The 26,117-nt window shown below is 40.6% G+C and overlaps 1 protein-coding gene across 1 annotated transcript in view; it reads left to right on the forward strand.

Annotated features, from left to right (window-relative positions):
• The window catches only part of UPF1 (UPF1 RNA helicase and ATPase), an 85,657-nt gene that overhangs the window by 38,206 nt on the left and 21,334 nt on the right, over window positions 1–26,117 (forward strand). The window contains exons 6-10 of the mRNA XM_089666740.1: window positions 5,812–5,973; window positions 10,257–10,341; window positions 14,380–14,478; window positions 18,738–18,846; window positions 22,284–22,443. Of these exons, the coding sequence (XP_089522866.1) occupies window positions 5,812–5,973; window positions 10,257–10,341; window positions 14,380–14,478; window positions 18,738–18,846; window positions 22,284–22,443 (615 nt within the window). The remainder of the gene's footprint in view (window positions 1–5,811; window positions 5,974–10,256; window positions 10,342–14,379; window positions 14,479–18,737; window positions 18,847–22,283; window positions 22,444–26,117) is intronic.

Below are 26,117 nucleotides of genomic sequence, written 5' to 3' on the forward strand. Positions count from 1 at the left end.
TGAAAGCAATGGGAGCCCAGGTTCTTTAGTGTTTTTGTGCTTTTTATAGTCCTAAACTGTTTGGCAAGTGGTGGACTGGTAGTATAGCAAACCTTTTAATATATTTTATGAAAATTCTGGTTTAAATAACTAATGCATTATAACATATTACAGTTAGCTTGCTCCCTAGGATTATATATATATATATATATATATATATATATATATATATATATATATATATATAATTTTTTTTTTTTTTTTTTTTTTTTTTTTTGCAGTGCTTTACAAGAGAGCCTCATAGCAAGTGTGTGATATACATAAGCTTAGAGAATAAGATCATTGCTATTCTAGCCTAAGGCTAGCTTGTACTTTGTAAATGTAGTATACAGGCAGGCAAGACAAGCCTCTGAATCCTGCTTGTGTATCTATTTCTAATGGACTATTTGAGAGAACCATTGATCTAGGATAGCAAAACAGGCGAGTGTATTCTTTTCCTCTGGAATAACCACTTCACATCCTTTCGCCAATTTTTAAAACCTCCTGGGCTTGAAGTGGTAATTCGAGCTCATGGGTGAGGCTGCATCCATGAGCTTCGTGTCCTCCTCCTTCTTTTCCCCCAGCCAGTATTTGGCTGATCAGTAAAAGTGATCTGGGTGGTTTAGGAGTAACTTTTTTTTTTTTTTTTTTTTTTTTTCATTTTCACTAAACTTGATATTTTGATCATATACCAAAAGTCCCCTATGTGATATTTTATTATGGCAGTTTTTCTTTAATGAGACACGAGAGGTCTTTTAGAGCCCTGATATCTCACCTGCCCTCCATTGAAGCTAATGGAACGTGGATTGTAGAAGCTGCAGAAATTGTAAGTGATGTAATTCATGTTGCTTCTGGGTCTTTTCTAGTAGTGGTGCACCGAAATGAAAATTCTGGTTCCGAAACCAAAAATTCAGGATGCACTTAGCTGAAAACCTATATGGGCAGTTTTTAAAAATGTATATATTTTTCAAATGCAAATTTTTTGGAAAACAATTACTTTATTGAATAAAAAAAACTATATACCCCAAGTTTTTTTGTAAAATATTAAAGATGATGTTACACCAAGTAAATATATACCCAGCATGTCATGCTTTAAAATTGCTCACGCTCGTGGAATGGCGCCAAACTATGATATTAAAATTCTCCATGGGTGACGATTTAAAAATTTCTACAGGTTACCAGTTTACAGTTACAGAGGAGGTCTAGTGCTAGAATTATTGCTCTCGCTCTGATGGTTTGAACACCGTTTACGTGTGTGGGCATGGTCTACATATGCGTTCCACCACTGTGGGGAGGTGGGGCCACGTTAAAAATATAAATAAATAAAAAAAATGTTTACATTGTCCCTTTTAATTTTTTTTTATCACTTTTATTCCTGTCACAAGGTATGCAAACATCCCTTGTAATAGAAATAAGCAGTGACAGGTCCTTTTTTTGTGTAGAGATTGTGGGCCAATAAGACCCCACATCTCTCCTCTACAATGTAAAGCATTAGATTTAAAAAAAAAAAAGCATTGATCTAGTGCTTTAACCAGTTGTCTACTGGGCACTTTCACCCATTTCCTGTCCAGGCCAATTTTCAGCTTTCAACACTGTCGCCCTTTGAATGACAATTGCACAGTCGTGCAACACATGAAATTTTTGTATTTTTTTTTTTCAGACTTCTAGAGCTTTCTTTTGGTGATATTTAATTTTTTTAAATAAAAAATTTAATTTTTTGCTAAACAAACATGACAATTTTGGGGAGAAAATTTTTTTTTCTTAGTTACAAAATTTAGTAAATTGGCAATTTTTCTCCATCACTAATGTGCGCTAATGAGGCTGCACGGATGGGCATTAACAGGCGTTACTGATGGGCACTGACAGGCAGTACTCATATGGCACTGTTAGGTGGCACTGACGGACGGGGCTAAACTGATCATCAGGGCACTGATCGTCAGTGCTCTCATGCTCAGTGTAGATGTTCCCTCTGGGGAATGCTGATTACTGGCTCTCCTCTCCTCATCGTGACAGCTTGTGAGGAGAGGAATGCAGATAACCGGCATTTCCTTATTTACATGCGATCATCTGTGATTCCGCTGATCGGTGATTCGCTGTGTCCCAGGGACACAACGCACCACCGATTGGCGCTGTGCAGCCCCGGGGGCGCACATGTGCAGTTAGTGTGAGAGGACATCATATGACGTCCTCCCAAAATGAGAGAACCACCGCCCGTCCGTTATTTCCTTATATGGCGGGCAGGAGGCGGTTCAAAAAAAAAAGTGGCCTTGTTTACATGGCGCCGGAAGTGAGGGCGTAGTGATGAGTGGAAGTCATCTTTCCTTCAATGATCTCTATGCCCAAGCGCCGGGATTGTTGGAATGGGTTCTCAGGTAAGCGTGAGAACCGGCGGGGCTATTTTTGTCACCTGTATCGGTGCCTATTTTGCCACACCTATATGCCACAGGCCGATAGAGGTATTTTCTAGGTGGAAGAGTTTAGGGAACAAACATTCACTAGAAACAGAAAAAATACGAGCGCTGGATAATCAACCAGAGAGCAGCTAGCATGAAAGGCTCAGGAGCCTCAAAAGAAATGTCAAACAAACATGTGGCGCTAATACGTACAATGATGCATGCAAATAATCATTTGGTGCAGGTAATAGCTAGTAAAATGAACACCACTTAATACTAAAACAGGATCTAGACAAATTATCTGAAAAGTCCAGGAATAATAATGATGGTGAGTATAAATCTTTCAACAAGAGTGTTCTTGCGGTGCATAATATATAAAATATCAGGACAAAAAGGTGATACAATAAGTGACTTCTGTGACCATATTCCTCCCGCAGAAATGAGTGTAGATTGCATTAACCAGAGAGCGCAATCTTAGTGCGCATTTGAGTGTTAACCAACTCCTGGTCATCCGGCTACTGCAAACTGGAACTGGATCACAGAGTGGTCATCTGGCCTGCATCAGCTGGGCAAACATCACAACCTCAGGGACACCAGATATCAGAGGGCGTGTAGTCATCTCACCACTGGGGGGAGTCTAACCAATCCTGATGTGGCCACCAGATCATCCCAATAAGCCTTGAAGGAGGGGGGGCTCGGAAGTAACGAGCCAAGACAATAGATTCTGATAGTGTAGTACTTTATTATCCACAGTAGAAAAAATATACAGATAGCTGAAAATCTTACTCACATGTGTAGTGAGCAGCTGGTAGCAGGGGATTCCAAAATGGCCGCCGGCCGTCCACAGGGGCTATGCAGTGTGACGTCACAGGGTATAAGGCACCTCTCTAACGCGTTTCGTGCCATCACACGAAACACGTTAGGGAGGTGCCTTATACCCTGTGACGTCACACTGCATGGCCCCTGTGAACGGCCGGTGGCCATTTTGGAATCCCCTGCTACCAGCTGCTCACTACACGTGAGTAAGATTTTCAGCTATCTGTATATTTTTTCTACTGTGGATAATAAAGCACTACACTATCAGAATCTTCTATTGTCTTGGCTCGTTACTTCCGAGCCCCCCCTCCTTCAAGGCTTATTGGGATGATCTGGTGGCCACATCAGGATTGGTTAGACTCCCCCCAGTGGTGAGATGACTACACGCCCTCTGATATCTGGTGTCCCTGAGGTTGTGATGTTTGCCCAGTTGATGCAGGCCAGATGACCACTCTGTGATCCAGTTTGCAGTAGCCGGATGACCAGGAGTTGGTTAACACTCAAATGCGCACTAAGATTGCGCTCTCTGGTTAGTGCAATCTACACTCATTTCTGCGGGAGGAATATGGTCACAGAAGTCACTTATTGTGTCACCTTTTTGTCCTGATATTTTATATATTATGCACCGCAAGAACACTCTTGTTGAAAGATTTATACTCGCCATCATTATTATTCCTGGACTTTTCAGATAATTTGTCTAGATCCTGTTTTAGTATTAAGTGGTGTTCATTTTACTAGCTATTACCTGCACCAAATGATTATTTGCATGCATCATTGTACGTATTAGCGCCGCATGTTTGTTTGACAACAAACATTCACTGTTCTCCCTCTCATCTACCCAGCAGCAACTGCTATACTGTTCTTTGGTCTGCATATGGGAGCGTAAAGCCACAGAAACATGGTAGGGGGACAAAATTACTGGCGGTATATAGCAGTAACCACATGACCATATATTTGCTTCTACCTGACACTCGGCTTGTCCGATAACACGTGTTTGAAACCCCTGGCTGCTGGTGGCCATTTTTATACACAGTCCCTCCATTTTCAGGGTCTCAAATGTAATTAAATGAATATAATCATAAATAAAATGTTCATTTTTAATATTTTGTTGAGAATCCTTTACTGGCAATGACTACCTGAAGTCTGGAACCCATGGACATTACCAAAGACTGGATTTCCTCCTTTTTGATGCTTTGCCGGGCACTTAACTGCAGCTGTCTTCAGTTCTTTGTTCGTGGGTCTTTCTGCCTTTAGTTTTGCAAGTGAAATGCGTGCTCAATTGGGTTGAGATGAGGTGATTGACTCGGCCATTGCAGAAAAATTGTCCATCCCTTTTTCCTTTAAATGTAACTGGGTTGCTTTTGCAGTGCGTTTTGGATCATTGTCCATCTGTACTGTGAAGCGACGTCCAATCAACTTTGCTGCATTTGGCTGAATCGGGGCTGACCGTATGTCACTAAACACTGCAGAATTCATCCGGCTGCTTCTGTCTTCTGTGACCTCAATAAACACCAATGACCCAGTGCCACTGAAAGCCATGCATGCCCATGCCATCACACTGTCTCCACCGTGCTTTACAGATGACGTTGTGTGCTTTGGATCATGAGCTGTTCCAAGCCTTCTCCACACTTTTTTTTTCTTCACGTCATTTTGGTACAGATTAATCTTAGTTTCATCCGCCCAAAGAATGCTTTTCCAGAACTGGTCTGGCTATTTTAGATGTTTTTTTTTGGCAAAGTCTAATCTGGCTTTTCAGTTCTTCAGGCTTATGAATGGTTTTCACCTTGTGGAGAACTCTCTGTATTTGCTCACCTGAAGTCTTCTCTTGATTGTAGACTTTGACAATGATATGCCCACCTCCTGGAGAGTGTCCTTCACTTGTCTGGATGTTGTGAATGGGTGTTTCTTTACCATAGAGAGGATCCTGCGATCGTCCACCACTGTTTGTATTCTGTGGACATCCATGCCTTTTATGTTTCTCAGCTTGCCAGTGCATTCTTCTTTCCTCAGAATGTACTAAAATGTTGATTTGGCCACTCCTAATGTTGCTACTATCTCTCTGAAGGATTTGTTTCATTTTTGAAACCTTATAATTGCTTGTTTCACTTGCATGGACAGCTCCTTTGAACACATGATGTAGGTTCACAGCAATAGATTCCAAATGCAAATACACTTGAAAATCAACTCCAGATCTTTTACCTGCTTAATTGATGAAGAAATAACGGAGTAGCCCACACCTGGCCATGAAACAGCTTTTGATTCAATTGTTTAATTACTTTTGATCCCTTGAAAAAGCGGGGGTGGCTACTCTCAAGAGCTGTAATTCCTAAACCCTTCCTCAAATTTGGATGTACATAAACTCAAATTAAACCTGAGTGTGCACTTCCAACCCATATCCATTATATAACTATAGCTTGACTATATTTTATTACCTGAAAAAAAAAACTAAAATTGTGCCTGTGTCCAATATATATGGACCTAACTGTATATATAATATTTTATGGTAAAACAGTGTTTTAAATAAAATAAAGATACTTTGTTCTAAATGTGTAAAAACTTTTTTTTCTTTTTTCCCCTTGTGAAGGAAAACCCTTCTGCAACCCTAGAAGATCTGGAAAAACCCGGTGTTGATGAAGAGCCTCAGCACGTTTTGCTTAGATACGAGGATGCATATCAGTACCAAAATATATTTGGACCCCTTGTGAAACTTGAGGCCGACTATGACAAAAAGCTGAAGGAGTCCCAGGTAAATATTTTTACATTTGTTACCAACAATTGCTGTGCATTAGTTGAACAGTGACATTTGAAACTATTTGCAAGTTAACCAATTCAATACCGGGCAATTTTACACCTTCCTGCCCAGGCCAGTTTTCAGGTTTCAGCGCTCACACTTTGAATGACAATTGCACGGTCATACAACATTGTACCCAAACTAAAATTTTATTATTTACTTCACACAACTAGAGCTTTCTTTTGGTGGTATTTAATCACCACTGGGGTTTTTATTTTTTGTTAAATTAACAAAAAAAGACCAAAAATTTTGAAAAAAAAAAGTTTTTCTTTGTTTCTGTTATAAAAGTTTGCAAATAAATAATTCTTCATAAATTTAGGCCGAGATGTATTCTGCTACATGTCTTTGGTGAAAATAACCCAAATTAGGATGTATTTTTTAGTTTGTAGGAAAGTTATAGAGTTCACAAACTATGTTATAGATCTGAATATTGATCAATCCTGAAGTACTGACAGCCAATCTAATTTCTTGAGGTCCAAGAATGTCAGAACAGTACAGATATCCCCCAAATGACCCCTTTTTGCAAAGTAGACAGTCCGACGTACTTCATAAGAGGCATGGCAAGTTTTTTTAAGTTGTATTTTTTTTTTGTCATTTTTCGGAAAATGAAAAAATTTAAAATTAGTTTCACCATTTTTTACACAATTTGCTTATAGCAAAGAATTACTTTGCTATAAGCAAGCATTTACCTGCATGACATCGATTCATTCAGGTTTTTTTTTTTTTTTTTGTTGTGCTCTGCTGTGATTTGGCCACAGCTAATCACATGACATGTGCATGTGATTAGCTGTGACCATTCACAGCTAGACACTAGTATACAATGGATGGCATGAATGAAGCTATCCATTGTATACAACTGTCATGTGACCTGCTGTGATTGGTCACAGCAGGTCACATGGTACCGGCAACGGGGCTGATACTCAGATCTTTCATCGGCCGTGTCCGAGGTACATGGCTCGTGACAGATCGCGCCGCTGCGCGGCTCTGCATGCGTGCAAACTGCGCATGCCCGAAAGGACGCCATATGGCGTCCACCCAGAAAGGTGAGTGTTTTTGCCGGCCGCTATTTGGCCATAGGGAAGAGGTTAAAAACGCAAGGCCTGCCATTCATTCTTCATGGTACCCCCATGCATGTAAGCGCATTTGCAGGTGCAGGAACTGCAGGGAAATTGCACGCTGCAAAAGCACCAAGCAATTTGCAGGCCTATGCATTTTCAAAATGCTGCAGGGGCTGATACTCAGATCTGTCATCGGCCGTGTCCAAGGTACACGGCCGGTGACAGATCGCGCCGCAATCTGCGCATGTGCGGGAGGACGCCATTTGGCATCCACCCGGAATGCTGATGACATTTGCCGCCCGCCATTCGGCCATAGGGCGGGCGGCAAATGGTTAAATCATATGCATAGAGAGAATGATTTGTGTGTAGTGTTTTTTTTTTTTTTTTTTCTTTAATGGTCTAGTGTCTTCTATTCCTATCTGCCTTATCCCTCGTTCACACTCTTAACCTCCCTGGCGGTATGATCATGTCAGGAATTTTGTGCTGAAAGCGGTACCATTTTTTTGCATGGAAATATGTAGTTTTTAATTGTAGGCTGTAATTTTTAGGAATAACTCACTGAAATCTGTCCGAACAAGAGTCTATTAAACATTCCGGATATGATAAAACTTGAAACACAAAATCATAAATTATAATTTAATTAATAATCATAAAAAATAATATAATAATAATCAATTTAATTCAATAATATAATCAAACCAAAAACACTGAAATTTGAAATACAGAGGCAAATTCGCACATCGCTGAGCAAAGTCGCAAAATCGTTTTCAGTGTCTGATGACGAATTTCCCCACAAATCATTATCACTCAATTCTGCAAGTGGTTCTGATTTACTATCGCTGTTCTAAAACCGCTTTTGATGTAAAGGGACGCTTTTTGGCCGCCATGGACTTTTCTAAGTTTCCAGGCAGAAAGAACAGTCAAAATGCAGGCAGGGCACAGGACAAAGCAGTGGGGACAAAATGTATGTGAAATGCAGTGAAAAAGCAATGACAGCAAAAATGTCATTTTTAAAAAATTTCAAATTTCCCGCCGGTTCCGCCGCCCGAACGTTCCGACGTCACGGGGACCGGAACACGGAAGTCAGATGCCGGCATCCGCCGGAGGAGATGGACGGGGACGCTGCAGGGGACACATCGTGGGAGCGAAGGACAAGGTAAGTGCTGCAGGGACCCCCAGAGAACGCTGCATGGTAAGCCCGAGTGTAGCTCGGGGTTACCGTTCTTGGTATAGAAATTCTACCCCGAGCTACACTCGGGAAAACCGCTAAGGAGGTTAATCAGTGTGATTTGAAGTAGTTTGTGCGCTACTTTTTTTCTGATTTCATTGCGACTTGCTTTGACTTCTGTTAAATGAAGTTGAAGCCGCAGTGAAATTGAAGGTACAAATTGCACTGATCTGTGCCTCTAAAATCGTGCTACTTCAGAGTCGCATTCAGAGCTGATTCAAACATATGCAGAGTGGATTGAATCTCAGATTTAACAGCTAATTGATACAGTAGCTGTTCACAGGTTTGCATTGGGTTTACGTCAGGGTGGATTTGATTTAAATCAAACTGATTTAAATCACGATTTAAATCACTAGTCAGTAAGGCTTGATTTAAATCATAGTTTTCTACATAAAGACTAATTCTTGCTGGTATAACTTTAATATGCAAGTAGATGAAGATTTTTAGAATAACAACTTTTCATATTAGTTTTTTTATCCCCAGTTTAATAGGTTAATCATTCATATTTGGACAACTTTTCTGTTGTACATAGGAAGGAGAAAAATAATCATGACCTTAATAATTTAAATAGATTTATTCATCTGAAACCATAACATTACGGCATATGTTATTTGCTTAAACAAACATCCATGTTTGTTAACTAATTTGGCTAAACAAAATATATATATTTTAAGAAACTTAGACTGTCAGCCCCTTCCTCCTCACACTTAGTTTCATTTTCTTCTTCTGCAGATCTATTCCACTCCAAACAATCACAAAAATATTGTTTCTATTCTATTCACTGAACTTCTTGAAATTTAGCACTGAAGGGGTTGATTCTGTATTCATAGGTTTGTAGAAGTTAGTATTAAGGTCTTTTTCTTCTGTTCATGTTATAACATTTTTGCTGTGAAGAAGAGGCATCCGCTGAGTCAAATTCAGTTTTGAGAACTGCAAAAGTAAACCAAGCATCTGTGATAATATCTTGTAGGCAGAGAAACTGCCCAATAATCTTACAAAAACCTCTGGAAGAGCATGACATTGTGAATGGATTAATGGAATTTATTTACCAAAAAAATTAAACATATAGAGCCTTATTCTACATAATTAAAAAACTAATCTTTATTTCATGATGGAATAACCTTTGGATGGTAATATATTTTCCTCAAAAAGCATTTTATTTAAAAAAAAAATCTGATTTAAATAAAAAAAAATCAGTTTTTTTTTTTTTTTTTTTTTTTTTGTTTTTTTTTTAAATCATTGATTTTTATCCACCCTGGTTTACATCAGGTTCAGGACAGGATTAGCTCAGGAACTTATCTTGTTCACACACATATGGTTTAGGAACGGTTCCCATGTAAGTCAATAGCCTGTAATCCGCACCTGAACCCGGAGTCACTGCTCAGAAATCGGACATGACTAATTTTAAAAGCGCACTAAATCCGCACCGCCAGTGCACCGGACATATGTGAATGGGCAGCATAGGAAGCAATGTGTTTTCACATGTCATGTGGATTGGATACATTTCAAACCGCATCCAATCCACATATATGTGAATGGGCACTCAGTGTGAAGCAGGGCTTAGTCATTTTTCCAAACTGGGCTTTCCAGCAGGCTGCTTTAGCAGTGTTCTCTAATTCTTCCCCAGCCAGTATAATAGTAGGTTTATCCTGAAAGCATGTCCGCTGACAGAATGGAAATGTCAGTTCCTCAGCTTGATGCTTAGATGAAATTTTTGAAATTCCAGAAAAGTTGAATGTATAATTTTATATTCCAATTGTGTGGGCAGTTTAGGCAAGCACTAAAGATGTGTCTGAAGTGTTACAAACCTTCAAAGTAATTTTGAAATTGGGTCTATATGATATACAAGGTTGGCTAATTTTTGATGTATGAATTTTAGGTTACCTTCCTAGTATGTCTGATAAATGTGTTACCGTGAGCAATATTAATTTAAACCTGTTTTAATTCTGTAGACTCAAGATAACATTACAGTACGATGGGACCTTGGCCTTAACAAGAAAAGAATTGCTTACTTCACTTTGCCAAAAACAGATTCTGGTAATTTTCTAGTTACAATATTTTTTGGGTTTGGAATTTTATATATGTTTGAAAGTAAAGTATTGAGGTCATAAAGATTGATTAGGATTGGTTTTTGAGATGCTTCTAACTTGCACACATTGGAAGTGAATCAGTCACCTAAAACACCAAGACTTTGTTCTCTGTTTTTACTGAAAACATTTTGGTAGCATTGAAAGGATTTAATGGCCTGAAGAATACCTGAAATTAAAAAAAAAAAAAAAAAAAAAAAAAAGCCACAGCATTATTTTTTATTTATTTTGAAAGCAGAGACCCTGGAGAATAAAATGGTAGTAGTTTCTATTTCTCGCCTTATTGATGATTGATGCAGTATTTTATCAAGCACAAAATTTCAGTAAAATGTACACTAAAGTTAAATTTAGGGCACACAAATGCAAATTTTACCTAATTTATTTTGTAAAAGATGAGGTTGTGCTGAGTAATTGGATACCCAACATGTCATTGCTTAAAACAATGATGAATATTCTGATTACATTTTTTTATTTTTTTTGCACACGTTTGATTGCTTTTTACTCTCACATATCGGGACAAAAGGGTATCTTAAATACCATTATGATAGGGTTATCCTGGTAAATAGATGGGAAATCCCTTCCTACGGCTTTTCTACACTCCAGGGTAATGGTACAGGGCCTGTAATGTTGTCGGTCAGTATGGGACACTGCGGTGCGGGAAGCACTGCAATGATAAATTGCCTTGTGGACCAGTAGGTTTTTTTTTACAGATCAAGGGGTGTGGAGTTCCTGAGGGACCTTGTGGTGGTGCTTGTCTTGATGGGTGAAATTGGACACCTCCAGGGATGTCTTTGGCAGGAGTGGTAAATGCCCTTGGGGTAGACCCTGCTGATAATCCCCAAAAACCTACCCTGGCGAATTCCTCCCACCCCCAAGGAACTTTTTATTTTGACCTAAAACATCTCTTTATTTTGTTTTTTTCACTGTAAATGGCTTCCCAGACTGTCCCGAGAGCTACATTTGCAGTAGTGGAGGTAAGAGGTGGCACAGGGTGTCAAACTCAGGAGGTGGGACAGTCTTCTCTGCCCTGTGTGTTAATTATAGATTGCTGAGTTGCATGTGCAGAACGGCCAGTGATGTACGTTTTTTTTATTTTATTTTATTTTGTTCTGTGTTTTTGTGGTGGGTTGTTTTTTTCTCTCCTTTCCTGTACCCATGTGAGGAGGCAGGTTTGATGTGGGAATACAGGTCAAAGCAGAACCTTGCTGGAGAGAAGTTCTCACAGAAGTTCGATTCTAATGTTCTAATTTTAATGTTACCACTTCCCGAGTCCTCTACTGCAAAGGCTACCACAACATCTTCAACCCTTTCCTGTACATTCACTTTTAAGGGCTGGTTCGCACCATGCCCGCATCTGAATTGCACAGGAACATGTTGTGTGTTCCTGTGTGATTCAACACGCATGCAAAATGCACTAATTTTGTGATCTTCAGTGGGAGTTGGTAAAAATGTAACATCCCAAACACAGGTTTGCCCACACTTTCCTTCACTGGATCACATGGTACCTTTGTGCAAAAATAGCCCTAACGGACATTGTATACATGGAATAGGCTCACTCTGCCAAAGTGTTCTGCCAAAAAGGTTTGTTCAGCAATACCCCATGGAAACTTAGTTCACTAAAAATGTAGTATGCTTTTGGTGGATTCAGCAGTTTCTTATCTCAGCAAGGCCTTCACATGTCCAGTGGATGAGATCCTAGTATTTATGGATGCCTCTGGAAGCTTTATTCAAGGCCTCATTTGCTCTGATGGGAGCAGCTTAAGAACCAGCAATTGTGGACCGTTGGCATGCAGCAAAGCCTTATGGTCTGGGCTCATCGCATTATGAAAGTGGAGATACTGAAATGAGCAGAGACCTGGAGGAATTCCCACAGACTCAGCTTTTTAATGGATGTCTTAAAGGACAGCATCCAGCTACTTTTGCATCTCGAGGTTTCGTCTGTACACATGCACAGGATTTAATGACTCAGGTGTGCAAGAAACATGTGGAACATTAACCTTTCAAGGGGAACATTTGGTCCTGCCTAGTATGATTACATCCAGAGGGTGACTGTGGGTAAGAATACTCTTACTGCTTAAAGTTAAAAAAAAAAACCTACTGGTGGTCCTAAGAAACATTCCTTTCTCCAATCTCAAGCTCTAAAGCTGGATATCCTGCTGTTTTGTTTTTTTTTTCATCCACTAGATTGGCAGATCCCTTTTTGGACCTTTCTGGGTCGACCTTTCCTACTGCTGGCAAGCTCCAATCTTCCATCCTTCTTTACAGTCACTGGCTTTAATAGTATGGCTGTTGAAGATAAGGTTCTAAGAGACAGATGGGTCTCTGATTCAGTCCTTTTATCCTACTGAAGGCTAGAAGGGCAACTTCTAGAAAAATTTACAGTACAATAGGACTTGGAAGTCCTATTTTGCCTGGTGTGAGTCTTGGGGTTTTATCCCCACAAGTATGTAGTTGACCACATCCTGGCATTTTTACAGTATGAAGTTGAATTGGGACTGGTCTTGAGTATGATCAGGGTGCACATTTTGGCCTTAATTTACTTTTAAGAGACTGATTGCTGCACTCTCCTTGGTGTGGAGTATTTTATAAGGCATAACGTGTATCGTTTCACTGGCTAAATGTCTTTAACTATGTGGGACCTCAGCTTGGTGTATTCTGTATTACAGAAATCTCCATTTGCACCCATCCGGGATATTCCTTTAGTGCTTCTGACTCTGAAGGTTATTTTTCTGGTTGCTATTACTTTGGCTTGCAGAGTCTTGGAATTGGCTGCTCTTTCCTGGAAGGAACCATTCCTGGTGTTCCAACGTGACGAGGTGGTGTTCCAGCTTCAGTTGTATTTTCATCTAGAGTGGGTTCTTCTGTTTCAACCCAGGACATTGAATTGCTGTTCTTTTAGACACTGGAGGACAAGGCTCTTCTCACCCTGGATGTGGTTCATGCTGTCAGATGTTACCTGAAGTTGACTGCTTCAATTCGTCAGATATCTTTTGTGCTTCCTGATTTCCCAAGGAAGGGCCACGCAACTGCCAAATTTACCATCTCTTGATGGATCTGTCAGCTTATTTCTCAAGCATATGGTCTAAGAGGAAAAGCTTTGCCATGGGCTATTTGTCATCATGCTTTTGTGGCTCAAGGTTGTAGAGCTGCTACATCGGCTTCGGTTCTAACTTAAAGTTTTACCAAATAGAGCCACTGAGAATGCTACCTTTTTTGTTTGTGTGTTTTGCAGACTGCTGCGTGAAGTTCTTACCTATTTAATTGTTTGGGGCCTGTAGAGTTGTGTTGCCCTTTCCTCACATTCAGTGCTTTGGGACATCCCTACCGTAATGCAGATAGTTACCCTTTGTCCTGGGATGTATGATAAAGAATATTGAATTTTTGTTTTACCTGTAAAATTTGTAGAGTACATATAAAGATGCAGGAATGCCATTCCACTGCCTTGTGGTTTGTGGTTTGCTACAAACACTGACGCCTTCCTAACAAGGAGGGTTTATTTCTAGGAGGGAACATTTGTCTTTTTGACAGTGTCCAGTAACCTGAAGGTTACCTCCAATCGTGATGGAGGTGAATCTACCCTGGGTCGTGTAATGTAGTCCAAGAAAAGGATTTTTCAGGGAAACCAAAAAGCCAATTTTTAGTCCTGAAGAGTACTTAAAACCCCCAAAACATTTTTTTTTCTAAAGCAGAGACCCTGGAGAATAAAATGGGAGAGTTCAAAAAGTTGCCGTTTTTTTTTTTTTCTTTTGTTTTCACATGATCTCAGCGCAACATATCAGTAAAATATAGGTTAAAAGAGACCATGTGGACTTTGTTCTGTATTCCTGTGACCTGTTTTCAGCTGACGTTACTCAGCTGGTCCAGGTTCAGGAAAGATCCTGACTTTACAGTCTGGTTTTACCTAAATGCCCGACTGACACATAATTTGAGTTAGATTTTTCATGTATTTGTGATGTTCATAACTTTCCTTTTTTTTTTTTTCTTTCAGACATGCGTTTAATGCAAGGGGATGAAATATGTTTGCGGTACAAAGGCGACCTTGCTCCTTTGTGGAAAGGGATTGGACATGTAATAAAGGTCCCAGACAGTATCCTTTTTTTTTTTTTTTTTTTTTTTTTTTTTCTTGTTGGTGTCAAAGCAAGGAGCATATACTCTGCCCTTTACTTTGTTGGGATGCCATTCATTAATAAAAACACTGACACTATAAAAGTGATGTTCGTTGACTCGATTCACTTTGATGTAAAGCCTGTCTACATCCTGTCAACATTGAAAGGAATCGAGTCTAATGAATGTGTGCTGGTAGCAGTGTAGAACTTGAAGATATCTAGTTAGACTGATTTTGGGGAACCCACACAATGATCTCGGGATATGGGGGTTACTGAAGTATTACAATAATGCTTGAGAATGGGGACTGTAAAAATTGAGTTTATTTTTAAAGCCACTTTAAGCCTAGATAACACAAATAACAAGTGTTGAATATATCTTCAAAAGGCAGGAATGTGTTTTGTTTTTCTTCCATTTCATACATAGACAGAGAATTTCCATTTTACATTTTCCCCTAGAAATTGGTAGGAGCATCAGAAATACTGTTCATGAGGTTTTTTTTTCTCTTCTTCCATCTGGGTGGATTGGAGAGCAGTCGAGTGTAAACACAGCCAGTCCGTTTACATCCAGCTGTCCATATAGCAGAGTGGGCTGTGTCTGTATCCGCTCTGCATAAGCGGAGTGGACATGGACCTGTCATCCACCCTTTCTGCTCAGCAGAGGATCAGTGAACTGATCCCCTACTGAAAAACTTATCTGGCCTGTGAGAAAGGAGCCTTAATGACTTTCTTTGAGAACAGGGAACTTTTTACTTTTTGTTGAATAGGATTTTCAGGACTAACCGTTTTTAGAGTTTGGTAGAAGTAGTGACATCTATCAGTTTATACTTTTATGACAAAAGTACACATGATTTAAATTTAAAATATTTGGCAATGTACAATCAGATATGTTTTACTAATTGCTTTTGATTCTTTGCGCACCTTATTTTTATTTTCCTCCCCATTCTTTTCATGGTAGCCATTTTTTCTAAGTGACTTTTTGAACATGCAACTGGAACGTTTTTTGTGAAAGGGGGATTAGGTCCATTTTAAAGTGGGAATAAACCCAAAAGAAAACACTTTTTATATTGCAGCTTACTAATTTTTAGAAATTTAGCTGTGATGGCCGCTTCAGTTTTTTTTTTTTTCTTGGTTTGCTTTCCTTTATTTTTATGCAAAGAGAGGGTGCAGCGCTAATAGATTTAACAATATCAAAGTGTCAATACAAACGCATATATAAGCTGACAAGGTGCAAATGCATAGGCCACTATATAGTGGTCAAAAGTGCTAAAGGGTGTAGACTCAGTTATACAGTCCAGAAAGAAGAGGTGCTCTTGAGATTCCCAGTGATCTCGGGATGTCCAGTGATGCAGACCACGGATCTGGTGATAAATAATAAGAATGCGCACTCACCAGATACGCATTTTTAAATGCGCATAAACAGTAAGCCTCTGGTCATCCAGATGTCATCACAGAATGGGTCTGGTCAGATCAGATTAAGTCAATCCTCATTCCCTGGCAATGTTATTGCTCATAGGGGGTCTCCACTCTATTAGCGCTGCACCCTCTTTGCATATGTGTCTTGGAAGGTTTATGGGTACCTTTTTTTTGGTGTACAGCTGCTCATTCATTTAGAATTATTTTAGCGCTCGCTTACCTCCTTTTTTGCATTTACGGTTTCCTTTATTTTTGCCTACTGAACTGGCCAGTAAGTCTGTTGTTTTTCAGAAGGAAAAGCTTTCCTGCAGATGTAGCAGTGAGTGTTGAGGCCAGCCATTTACCACTGATGCTCAGTCATCAGCTTTCATTTATCCAAAAAGGAAAAAAACTGCTGTAATTGCTTATAGTGTGTTAGTGGGAGTTGGGCTTCAATTTGTTAGTTTGACTAAATCTGTAAGTGCATCTAACGCTCCCCTCCCCCCAGATTAACAATGCTGCTGTCCAAAGGTGACCCTTGTGCACCTTCATCTAGAGTGGAAGCACTATAATACAGGTGGTTTGTTACTGGCTAATCACTGGGCGAAAAAAGCCTAAAAAAAACCTAATGCAACCACCTCATGTCAGGATTGGTAAGCTGCAATATACAGTGAGGAACAGAAGTATTTGAACACCCTGCGATTTTGCAAGTTCTCCCACTTAAAAATCATGGAGGGGTCTGAAATTCACATTGTAGGTGCATTCCCACTCTGAGAGACAGAATTTAAAAAACAAATTCAGGAAATCACATTGTATGATTTTTAAAGAATTTGTCTTGCACTGCTGAACATAAGTATTTGAACACCTAAGAAACAGCAAGAATTCTGGCTCTCAAAGACCTGTTACTGTGCCTTCAAAAAGGCCACCTCTACGCCACTCATTAATCTAACTTAATAGCACCTGTCGGAGCTCTTTAAAGACACCTGTCCACCCCACAGTCAGTCAGATGCCAACTACTACCATGGGCAAGACCAGAGAGCTGTCAAGACACCAGAGACAAAATTGTGGACCTCCACAAGGCTGGAAAGGGCTACGGGGCAATTGCCAAGCAGCTTGGTGAAAATAGATCAACCGTTGGAGCAATTGTTAGAAAATGGAAGAGGCTAAAGACGACTGTCAGTCTCCCTCAGACTGGGGCTCCATGCAAGATCTCACCTCGTGGGGTATCACTGATAAGAAAGGTGAGGAATCCGCCCAGAACTACAAGGGAGGAGCTGGTCAATGACATGAAGAGAGCTGGGACCAGAGTTTCAAAGGTCACTGTCGGTAGAACACTACGCCATCATGCATTGAACGGAAGGTTCCCCTGCTCAAGTCATCACATGTCCAGGCCCGTCTGAAGTTTGCCAATGACCAACTTGATGATCCAGAGGAGGCATGCGAGAAAGTCATGTGGTCAGATGAGACCAAAGTAGAACTTTTTGGTCTAAACTTCACTCGTCGTGTTTGGAGGAAAAAGGATGAGTTGCATCCCAAGAACACCATCCCTACTGTGAAGCATGGGGGTGGTAACATCATGCTTTAGGGGTGCTTTTCTGCGAAGGGGACAGGGCGACAGCACTGTTTTAAGGAGAGGATGAATGGGGCCATTTATTGTGAGATTTTGGGCAACAACCTCCTTCCCTCAGTCAGAGCATTGAAGATGGGTCGTGGCTGGGTCTTCCAACATGACAACGACCCGAAGCACACAGCCAGGATAACCAAGGAGTGACTCCGTAAGAAGCATATCAAGGTTCTGGAGTGGCCTAGCCAGTCTCCAGACCTAAATCCAATAGAACATCTTTGGAGGGAGCTGAAACTCCGTGTTGCTCAGCGACAGCCCCGAAACCTGACAGATCTAGAGGAGATCTGTGTGGAGGAGTGGGCCAAAATCCCTGTTGCAGTGTGTGCAAACCTGGTCAAGAACTACAGGAAACGTTTGACCTCTGTAATTGCAAACAAAGGCTTCTGTACCAAATATTAACACTGATTTTCTTAGGTGTTCACATACTTATGTTCAGCAGTGCAAGACAATGTGATTTCCTGAATTTTTTTTTTTTAAATTCTGTCTCTCAGAGTGGGAATGCACCTACAATGTGAATTTCAGACCCCTTCATGATTTCTAAGTGGGAGAACTTGCAAAATTGCAGGGTGTTAAAATACTTCTGTTCCTCACTGTATTACATTTTTGGTTTATTACCACTTTAGTCTGGCTTCAGCAGTTAAAACGTGAAGCCTAGTGTCCTGTTTTCTGTTGCTTGGATGGTGAGCTCTAGTTAATAATGGTGGTGTAATTAGAATTTGATAAGTGATATTAAACCCTTTTTTAAGCACTTTCAGAAGCTGATTTAATCATTTACTGGCCAGGCAGCTTCTTTATCTTTTAATCCTACCCTATGTTCCTGTTTCAGGCTGGCTGCTTTCTCTTGCAGCATTCTATGGCGTCACCTTTGCACACAGTGTAGGGAGACACAGCTCTAGTCTCTGCATGCATCAATAGAAACACACAGCCCCGTAGTCCAAAATGGCAAGGTGTACTCTGCTCATCTCCCTTCTTTAAGTTAATAGACTGATGGGAGACCACTGTTAACTCTTTCCTGTGAAGACCAAAAATTCAGGGAAGCAACACAGAGCAGGAACCAGCAGCATTACAAGTTGTAAGCTCTAAGTGTTGGTGTAATAATTTTAACAAACTGTTTTCTTGGGTATTGTTTTATTGTGCTCAACATGTGGCTAAAAAACATTGTGGGTTTAAATCTGCTTTAATGCTAATCAAGAGATTGTTATATTGCTTAACAGAGTTGTGTAGATTATGGTGATGAAATTGCCATTGAATTGAGAAGCAGCGTTGGTGCACCAGTGGAAGTTACTCACAATTTTCAGGTGGATTTTGTTTGGAAGTCAACCTCATTTGACAGGTTTGTGATTCCCTGAAACACTTATACCTAAAGTACATGTTCGCACAAATTGTTGATGATTTTTTTTTTTTTTTTTGTTTCCCTGCTCTGGAAACCTTTAACATATCTAGGCATCTGAACTGAGCTGATTAGGAGTATATTACTATTGAAAATCAGAGCATAAATTTCTTTGTGTAATGGTTTCAGAAGTTTTTAATCTGCATTTAAAAATGGTTTGTGAGAAGTAAGAACATTTTCCCCTCACAGGCTGTGGTTAAGGACAAGACCTAGTTGTATTAACTGCAGTTGAGAATTCGGGTCTTGAGGCTAGCTCTGCAAATCGTGTATTGGGCAGTTGGCTTAGAGAACCTATTGTTTTGAGGATCACCGGCCAGGCTAGAGTCACAGCATTTTTGCCACATGCATTTTTTTTTTTACAGACGCAGTTTCCATTGAAATCAGTGGATATTCATCAAAGCACATTGTAAAGTTCATTACAATGCATGTTAAACTCTCGACATGGCCTCTTGACATATGCTTTGCTGTGTTTCTGTTGATTTTAAATGGAAAAGTTATTGGCTAAAAATACTCTACAATGCAAAGGTGTACATTATCTGTTCAGCGAAGGTGAATTGGTGGTGGAGAGTAGGAAAAAATTGAGTTATCCACCAGAAATAAGAGAGGTGGGAGAGCCTTTATGGTGGTGTAAATTTGACATCGCTGATTAGTTGTAAGAAGTGTTCTAAACAATAAAATGTTACATTTGGAGACCTTGCGAAGGACCAAGTATTATGGTAAATGCTTCCTTCCAAGTTCACATGTGGAGAATACACTTGTCTTCGCTTAGAAGCTAGTGCTGTCAATGTCTCAATTCTAGGTTTCTTTAGAAGACATCAGGATGATGTGATGAACTTTCTAATTCCTGCAACAAAAAACACTCTATTAATAACACTATATGACACCACAGGCACCTCTGCCACATCAGTGAAGAGGAAATGCAAACATGCGGATGTTTGCCACATCGCAGTCTTCTGCACCTGCTTCTTGCACTGTAATGTGAACAGGGAACATAGAAAACGTATGTTTGTGTGCCCTTGTGGACACCAGCATTTTTCTAGTGCAGGGAAAACACTGATCTCTTCGCAAGTGTAAGTGAACCCCAACTCTCAGAATTTGGGGATTTCTCTTTCAGATTATATTTATTTATATTATTTATACTAATAAAGGGAGCATTGTCAATAAGGATTCTATTGATGGGTGATTTGAAGTCCTCTTAAGTTCACCTTTTCACAAAAAATAATGCACTTTTTTTTTTGCAGGTAAAAAAAATATGCATTCTATTTTTTGTTTCTGGAGCCTCTAAAGCATTGCACCAGCAATCACCAGATCACTGGTGCCATGCAGGTCCCCTGCAGTTCTCAGTATATCTGTTTGCCCGTACTGAATGACAGGAAGAATTGGTGAACTACCACAGCGCTCCACAACGCCGTGGTAGTTCATTGAGAACTACAAGCCGACAGCTGCTGAGGCTGTCGGGACTTGTAGTTCATTAATTCACAGAACGCTGTGAATGTGTGATGCGGCTGGGTGGGCGGAGCCACTTTTTTAAAATAAATTTTAACCACTAGCGGGGAGGGGAAGATCCCCTTCTCGCTGTCACAACAGGGAGCAGGGATGAGTGGGGGCCAGTCTGTTCTTAACATGTTACACTCTCAAAATGGGTAAAACATGTTACAAAAGGTGAACTTATCCTTTTAAAGGTATTTGCTTTAGCTGTTGCAAATTGGCGAAGGCAAACTGGGGTCAGGAACCCTGCTCTACTGGAAATATTGTAGCTGACACCCTCAGCCTTATTTTGTGTCGACACTCTAAAGAATATAATTCGCAAAGTCTCTAGGATCTCTATGCATATGTGCAGCCTTTTGTAGCTAAAAGCTTGATCTGCTGAATGCATATTTGGGGAGTTCCAAAATATATTCATCTAGTCACTGGGAGGAAAGATACCCCTACTCCACAGGAAAGAGTGGAAGACTACTGCTCAGTGATTTCAGCGCATGCTGAAGTGCGCAGACGTTGCCAACTGTCTGCAGAGTCAATACTAAAGACCTTCAAACTTTGTGTGGCCTTCAGATTAGCACACCATTGCATAGAGAGCTTCATGGACTTGGTTTCCGTGGCCAAGCAGCTGCATCCAAGCCTTATATCACCAAGTGCAGTGCAAAGGGATGGATGCAGTGGTGTAAAGCACGCTGCCACTGGACTCTGTAGTGGAGACGTGTTCTCTGGAGTGAAGAATCGTGCTTCTCTGGTAATCCAATGGATGTGTCTGGGTTTGGCGGTTGTCAGGAGAACTGTACTTGGCTGACTGCATTGTGTAAAGTTTGGAGGTGGGGTTGTTTTTCAGAGGTTAGGCTTGGCTCCAGTAAAAGGGAACTCTTAAGGCATCAGCATACGAAGACATTTTGGACAATTTCATGCTCCCAACTTTGTGGGAAGAGTTTGGGGATGGCCCCTTCCTATTCCAACATGACTGCGCACCAGTGCACAAAGCAAGGTCCATAAAAACACGGATGAGCAATTTTGTGGAGGAACTTGACTGGTCTGCACAGAGTCCTGACCTCAACCCGATAGAACACCTTTGGCATGAATTGGAGTGGAGACTGCAAGCCAGTCCTTCTCGTCCGACATCAGTGCCTGAGCTCACAAATACGCTTCTGGAAGAAAGGTCAAACATTCCCATATACACACTCCTAAACCTTGTGGACAGCCTTCCCAGAAGAGTTAAAGCAGTTATAGTATAGCTGAAAAGGGTGGGCCAACTCAATATTGAACCCTACGGACTAAGACACGGATGCCATTAAAGTTCATGTGCGTGTAAAGGCAGGCATACCAATATTTTTGTAAATATAATGTACCTGAAGGTAGCCTGCATATAACTTCGGGTATACAAATAAAAGTCCTGTACTTTACTCCAAAGTGAGGCATTTACAGGTAAGTCAAAATTATTACGTTTTCTCCTTGGAAAAATCTAGCATAAACAAAACTACACAAATCCTAGGCACTTTTGGTAAAGCCCAACTCTGGGAAATTTGTAAACTCTTGAAGTGGGGCTGATACTCCGCTCTTCCATGCTCTGGCAGCGGTCTGTCTCTTGGCGTCATGTCCAGTGATGGTGCCAGAATCTTGAAGTGTAGGAGCATAGGGGAGAAGATGCTGTGGGGACCTGTCTGGCAGCACAGTAGAATGGGTAAGTAAATTTACTTTAACAAGTCCCCTAGACCTAATCAAGTAGTTAAACCTTGCAGTACAGGCGCAGCCCCACTACAAGGGCTAATTTTCAAGTTTCACTGAGTTGGGCTTTAATGAACCAGGTTTAGCTTGTGAACATGCCATTTTTGACTATGCTTGGTAAAACTGAACTTTCTGTAATTTCATAACTTTCATGTTCTTTTAAATAGAATGCAGAGTGCATTAAAGACATTTGCTGTTGACGAAACATCAGTTTCGGGGTACATATATCATAAGCTTCTTGGCCACGAGGTGGAAGATGTAATTATCAAATGCCAGCTTCCCAAGAGATTTACTGCACAAGGACTCCCAGATCTGAACCACTCACAGGTAAATTCAATTTCTGTAGTTTTGCATCTGTGGTTTTGCAGATGCAAAACAGACTGTCAACAGTAATGTGCAGTAGTGTAAAAGAAGCCTGGCAGGAAGACTGATTTACATGTCCTTGTGAAGGCTTCAATCCATTTCTGGAGTCTGCCATTGGCTGACCTATAGAAAAGGTGTGCCTCATCAAAGATAATGTTGTACCTGCCCAAAACAGGTGCAGGTCAGTGCCACTTTCCTGTCCTGCATGGGACTTATGGCTGTGACATGCTTCTTTTTATAGTCTTCACTTCTCTCTACAGGGCTTGCCAACAATGAAAGTTTACGTATTCTTTCACTTTTGGTTTAATCACTGAACAGTTAAAGGTTTTGCTGAAATCTTGTTGGAACAATTCTTAAACTGTTGATGAGGTGTAAAGATTGCAAATTTTTGATCGCAAAGGACACTTCCAGTTCATATCTATAAACTTTAGGCTGTGTTATGATTGGCTGTCAGGAAACATGTAAGTGCTTATGTACACAGGCCTTTGTGCTAGAGCTGCTTTTTTTGCTGTATACATCAAGTATTGCCAAAGCAATCCAGAAAATTCAGAAGCAGCTCAATTGCAAGCTGAACACAAGTAAAAAATCTTGTATTTGCTAGTCTATGCAGTCACTAAGTGAGTACTGCCTTTCTTATGACACAAGAAAAAAACGCTGCACCTTCTTCTACCATCATTGTTCATTTAGTTAATTCCTCCAGGCATTGCTTAAAATTGGTTTAAAGCCCAACTCTAGGCACCGTTGGTTCTAAAAATGTGCAACCATTAAGGGGTCTAGGCAAATGATTAGATCGATGCCTCTAATATGTCTAATTTTTTAGACATTCTTTTGAGAATGGTGCTAAGCTGGTTCTTCCCACCCTCCCTGGATAGTACAACTCTCACCTATTGCTGATGTCAGCTGGTGTTAGTGTTGTTTCCACCTAACTGCTTTGGTATTCACAAAGGACTTTGTGCTTTAGGCTCGGTTCACACTGCTGCGACCCCATTGTCGTGCGATTTCCGGTGCAACTTGGAGTCCAGGACATTCAAGTTGCATGAAAGCTTCAAAGTGAGTGACTTGAGTTGCATATATCGGAATGGCCATATTTAAAATAAATGGGTTTTCGATTGTCATGCGATATGTATCGCAAGTCACATACAGAGTTGCAGCAGTGTGCGCGAGGGCTTCAGCGTGCAGACGATTTCTATATACTGTTTGAAAGCATTTGTGCACTACCAAGAAGTCTACATTTCATCAATATAAAAATACCAATTGACTTGGGCGATTGATGGTAGAAAATCAGCATTAACCGCTTCCCCGCCTCTGTATAGCAGATATACTGCTACACGGCGGCACGGGTGCGCTAAATCACATGTATATGTGTGATTTTGCATTTCCGGGTAGGAGGTGCGCATGCCCTTCCCGCACTGCCATTTGCGACCATAGATGTCAATCACCGGGTCCTGGCCGGTGATTAACCGCCAGTGCCCGATGATCACCAACAGGGAGGAAGACTGTTTTGTTTACAGTCTTCCTCCATGTCAGCTCGGGCACACTGCTCGGGATGGCTGTGCACGGCCATCCTGATCAGTGTGCTTACAATGACTCCCTGCACATAGTTAACCCTTTGATTGCCCCTCACAACCCCTTCGTGCTGTTTTTTTTAGTACTGATCACTGTATTGGTGTCACTGGGGATGTCATTGACACCAAGTTGGTTATAGCAGCAAAAATAAAAACCGCATAGGCGATCAAATACCACCGAAAGAAAGCTCATTTCGTGGGAAAAATAAGACGTAAATTTCATTTGAATGCAGCGACTACACAATTGTCAGGTAAAATAACGCAGCCCAGTAACTCAAAAAAATGGCCTGGTCAGGAAGGGGGGTAAATCCTCAGGAGGACAAGTGGTTAAAGGAACTCTGCCCTGAGAGAATGTTACCTGTTGATCCAAAGGTTTTAATCCAGCCATTGATACAGCACAAGTATAAAGATCAGATATAATTTTTCTCTGACTTCGCTTATTTTGCCTGTCAGTGATGCAAAGTTTTGAAGCCACTGAAAGCAGCCAACAGGGGCAGGAACTGTATTTTTGCAGTCCAAGTTTCTTCTAATTACGTATTCCACATTCAGAATGCAACACTGCATGTACAGTTGTGCTCAAAAGTTTGCATGTCTTGGCAGAATATGTGAAATTTTGGCACTGATATTGAAAACATGACTGATCATGCCAAAAAATATTCTTTTATTGAAGGATGATGGTCATATGAAGCCATTTATTAAATAGTTGTTTGGCTTGTTTTGAAATATTAACAGAAATCAGCCAAATGGCCATGATCAAAAGATTACATACCCTGGAATGTTTGGCCTTCCGGCTAGAGGCAATTCTATGTGTACCAGGCTTATGCTCTGATAGGCTGCTAGCTAATTGAACCTTTGTTGCTGATTGCAACCACATGTATAGCTTGCATTAAGCTGACTATTAGCATGTTAACTCTTCATACCCCATGTGCTAGTGACCCAAACTGTAGACTTGTGTGATAGTGTAGATTACTTGCAATGTACCCCTTTCAGGGACTTCAGAACATGCAGAAGGCAGAGTTTAACGTTTTTCTGGTATTAAAGTGTGACATTCCAAAGGAGACAAAACAATTCAGCAGAATTTCAATAAAATGGTAAACATCCTAAGTCCCTAATCCCTACTCCTTTACATTAAAGTAGTAGGAAGCGACATTCTGTACTTCTCCCGGGTGCAGCTCTTCCTCACAGAACCAGAGAAAGGGCAAGACAAAGACCTAAAAGGCAAAAGAGATTCAAGACACAGTCCGATCTCGGAGTCAGCCCACTGTCCCCTTTATATCCACAGGTGCAGTGGGTCAGACCCAGAGATCCTGCCAAAAACCAAAGATCTAGGAAAGGCATTACCTACCCCTACCTTCCCGTCTGGAGCAGCATCCATCTAGCTCATTTCAACCTGCTTACATATGAACCTAATTGATTTATTATATACATTTAAACTGATTATCTACAGTTTCTTTTCACTTCATTGCTTGTCGGATGGACTATTGGTGTATTGATTTCACGCACCCATATTGATTTGCAGAGGGTTTTTTGTCCATTTTATTTTTTTATGTATATTGATTTAATGCACCTTGTACTGAGTATTATAGCATGAATTATTAGTGTTTTTATATATTTTTGAGTAGCCCTGTATGTTGCATTTAAAAGGAGAGCTACTAGCTGCTCAGTTGTACTTATTAGCCTCTCAGTTTACCTTGCACTCCTATAATAGATGGACGGAGTTAGAGAAGTTGTGGATGGCTCCAATCCACCCCAACTCCATGCTGGCGAGCGCTCCCGAACTCCGCTATTTTACTCCAGCCTATGATTCTCCTTTACACTTTGTGGAGATGGGCCCATAGGCAGCACTCTAACGACCGTGGCTTCTCGAACTACCTCCTTCCTATTCATCCCTGCTGTTCCAGTTAGCTTAACTTACCAGATGTCTTCAGTTTCGAAAAATAGAAACCTATTCCAATATGGTTATTTGGTGGATCCCAGAACTAGGGTTTTATGTTCTTTCCAGGACCTTCAAAGAGCCCATGACCTTCCTTAGTAAGCTTTTTATGGTTATTTACAAATCTGCCACTACGCTCA

The sequence above is a fragment of the Staurois parvus genome, unplaced genomic scaffold, assembly GCF_062004578.1.
Source record: "Staurois parvus isolate SC_StPar_1 unplaced genomic scaffold, SC_StPar_1.0 ptg002811l, whole genome shotgun sequence".
In the NCBI taxonomy this organism is placed as follows: domain Eukaryota; kingdom Metazoa; phylum Chordata; class Amphibia; order Anura; family Ranidae; genus Staurois; species Staurois parvus.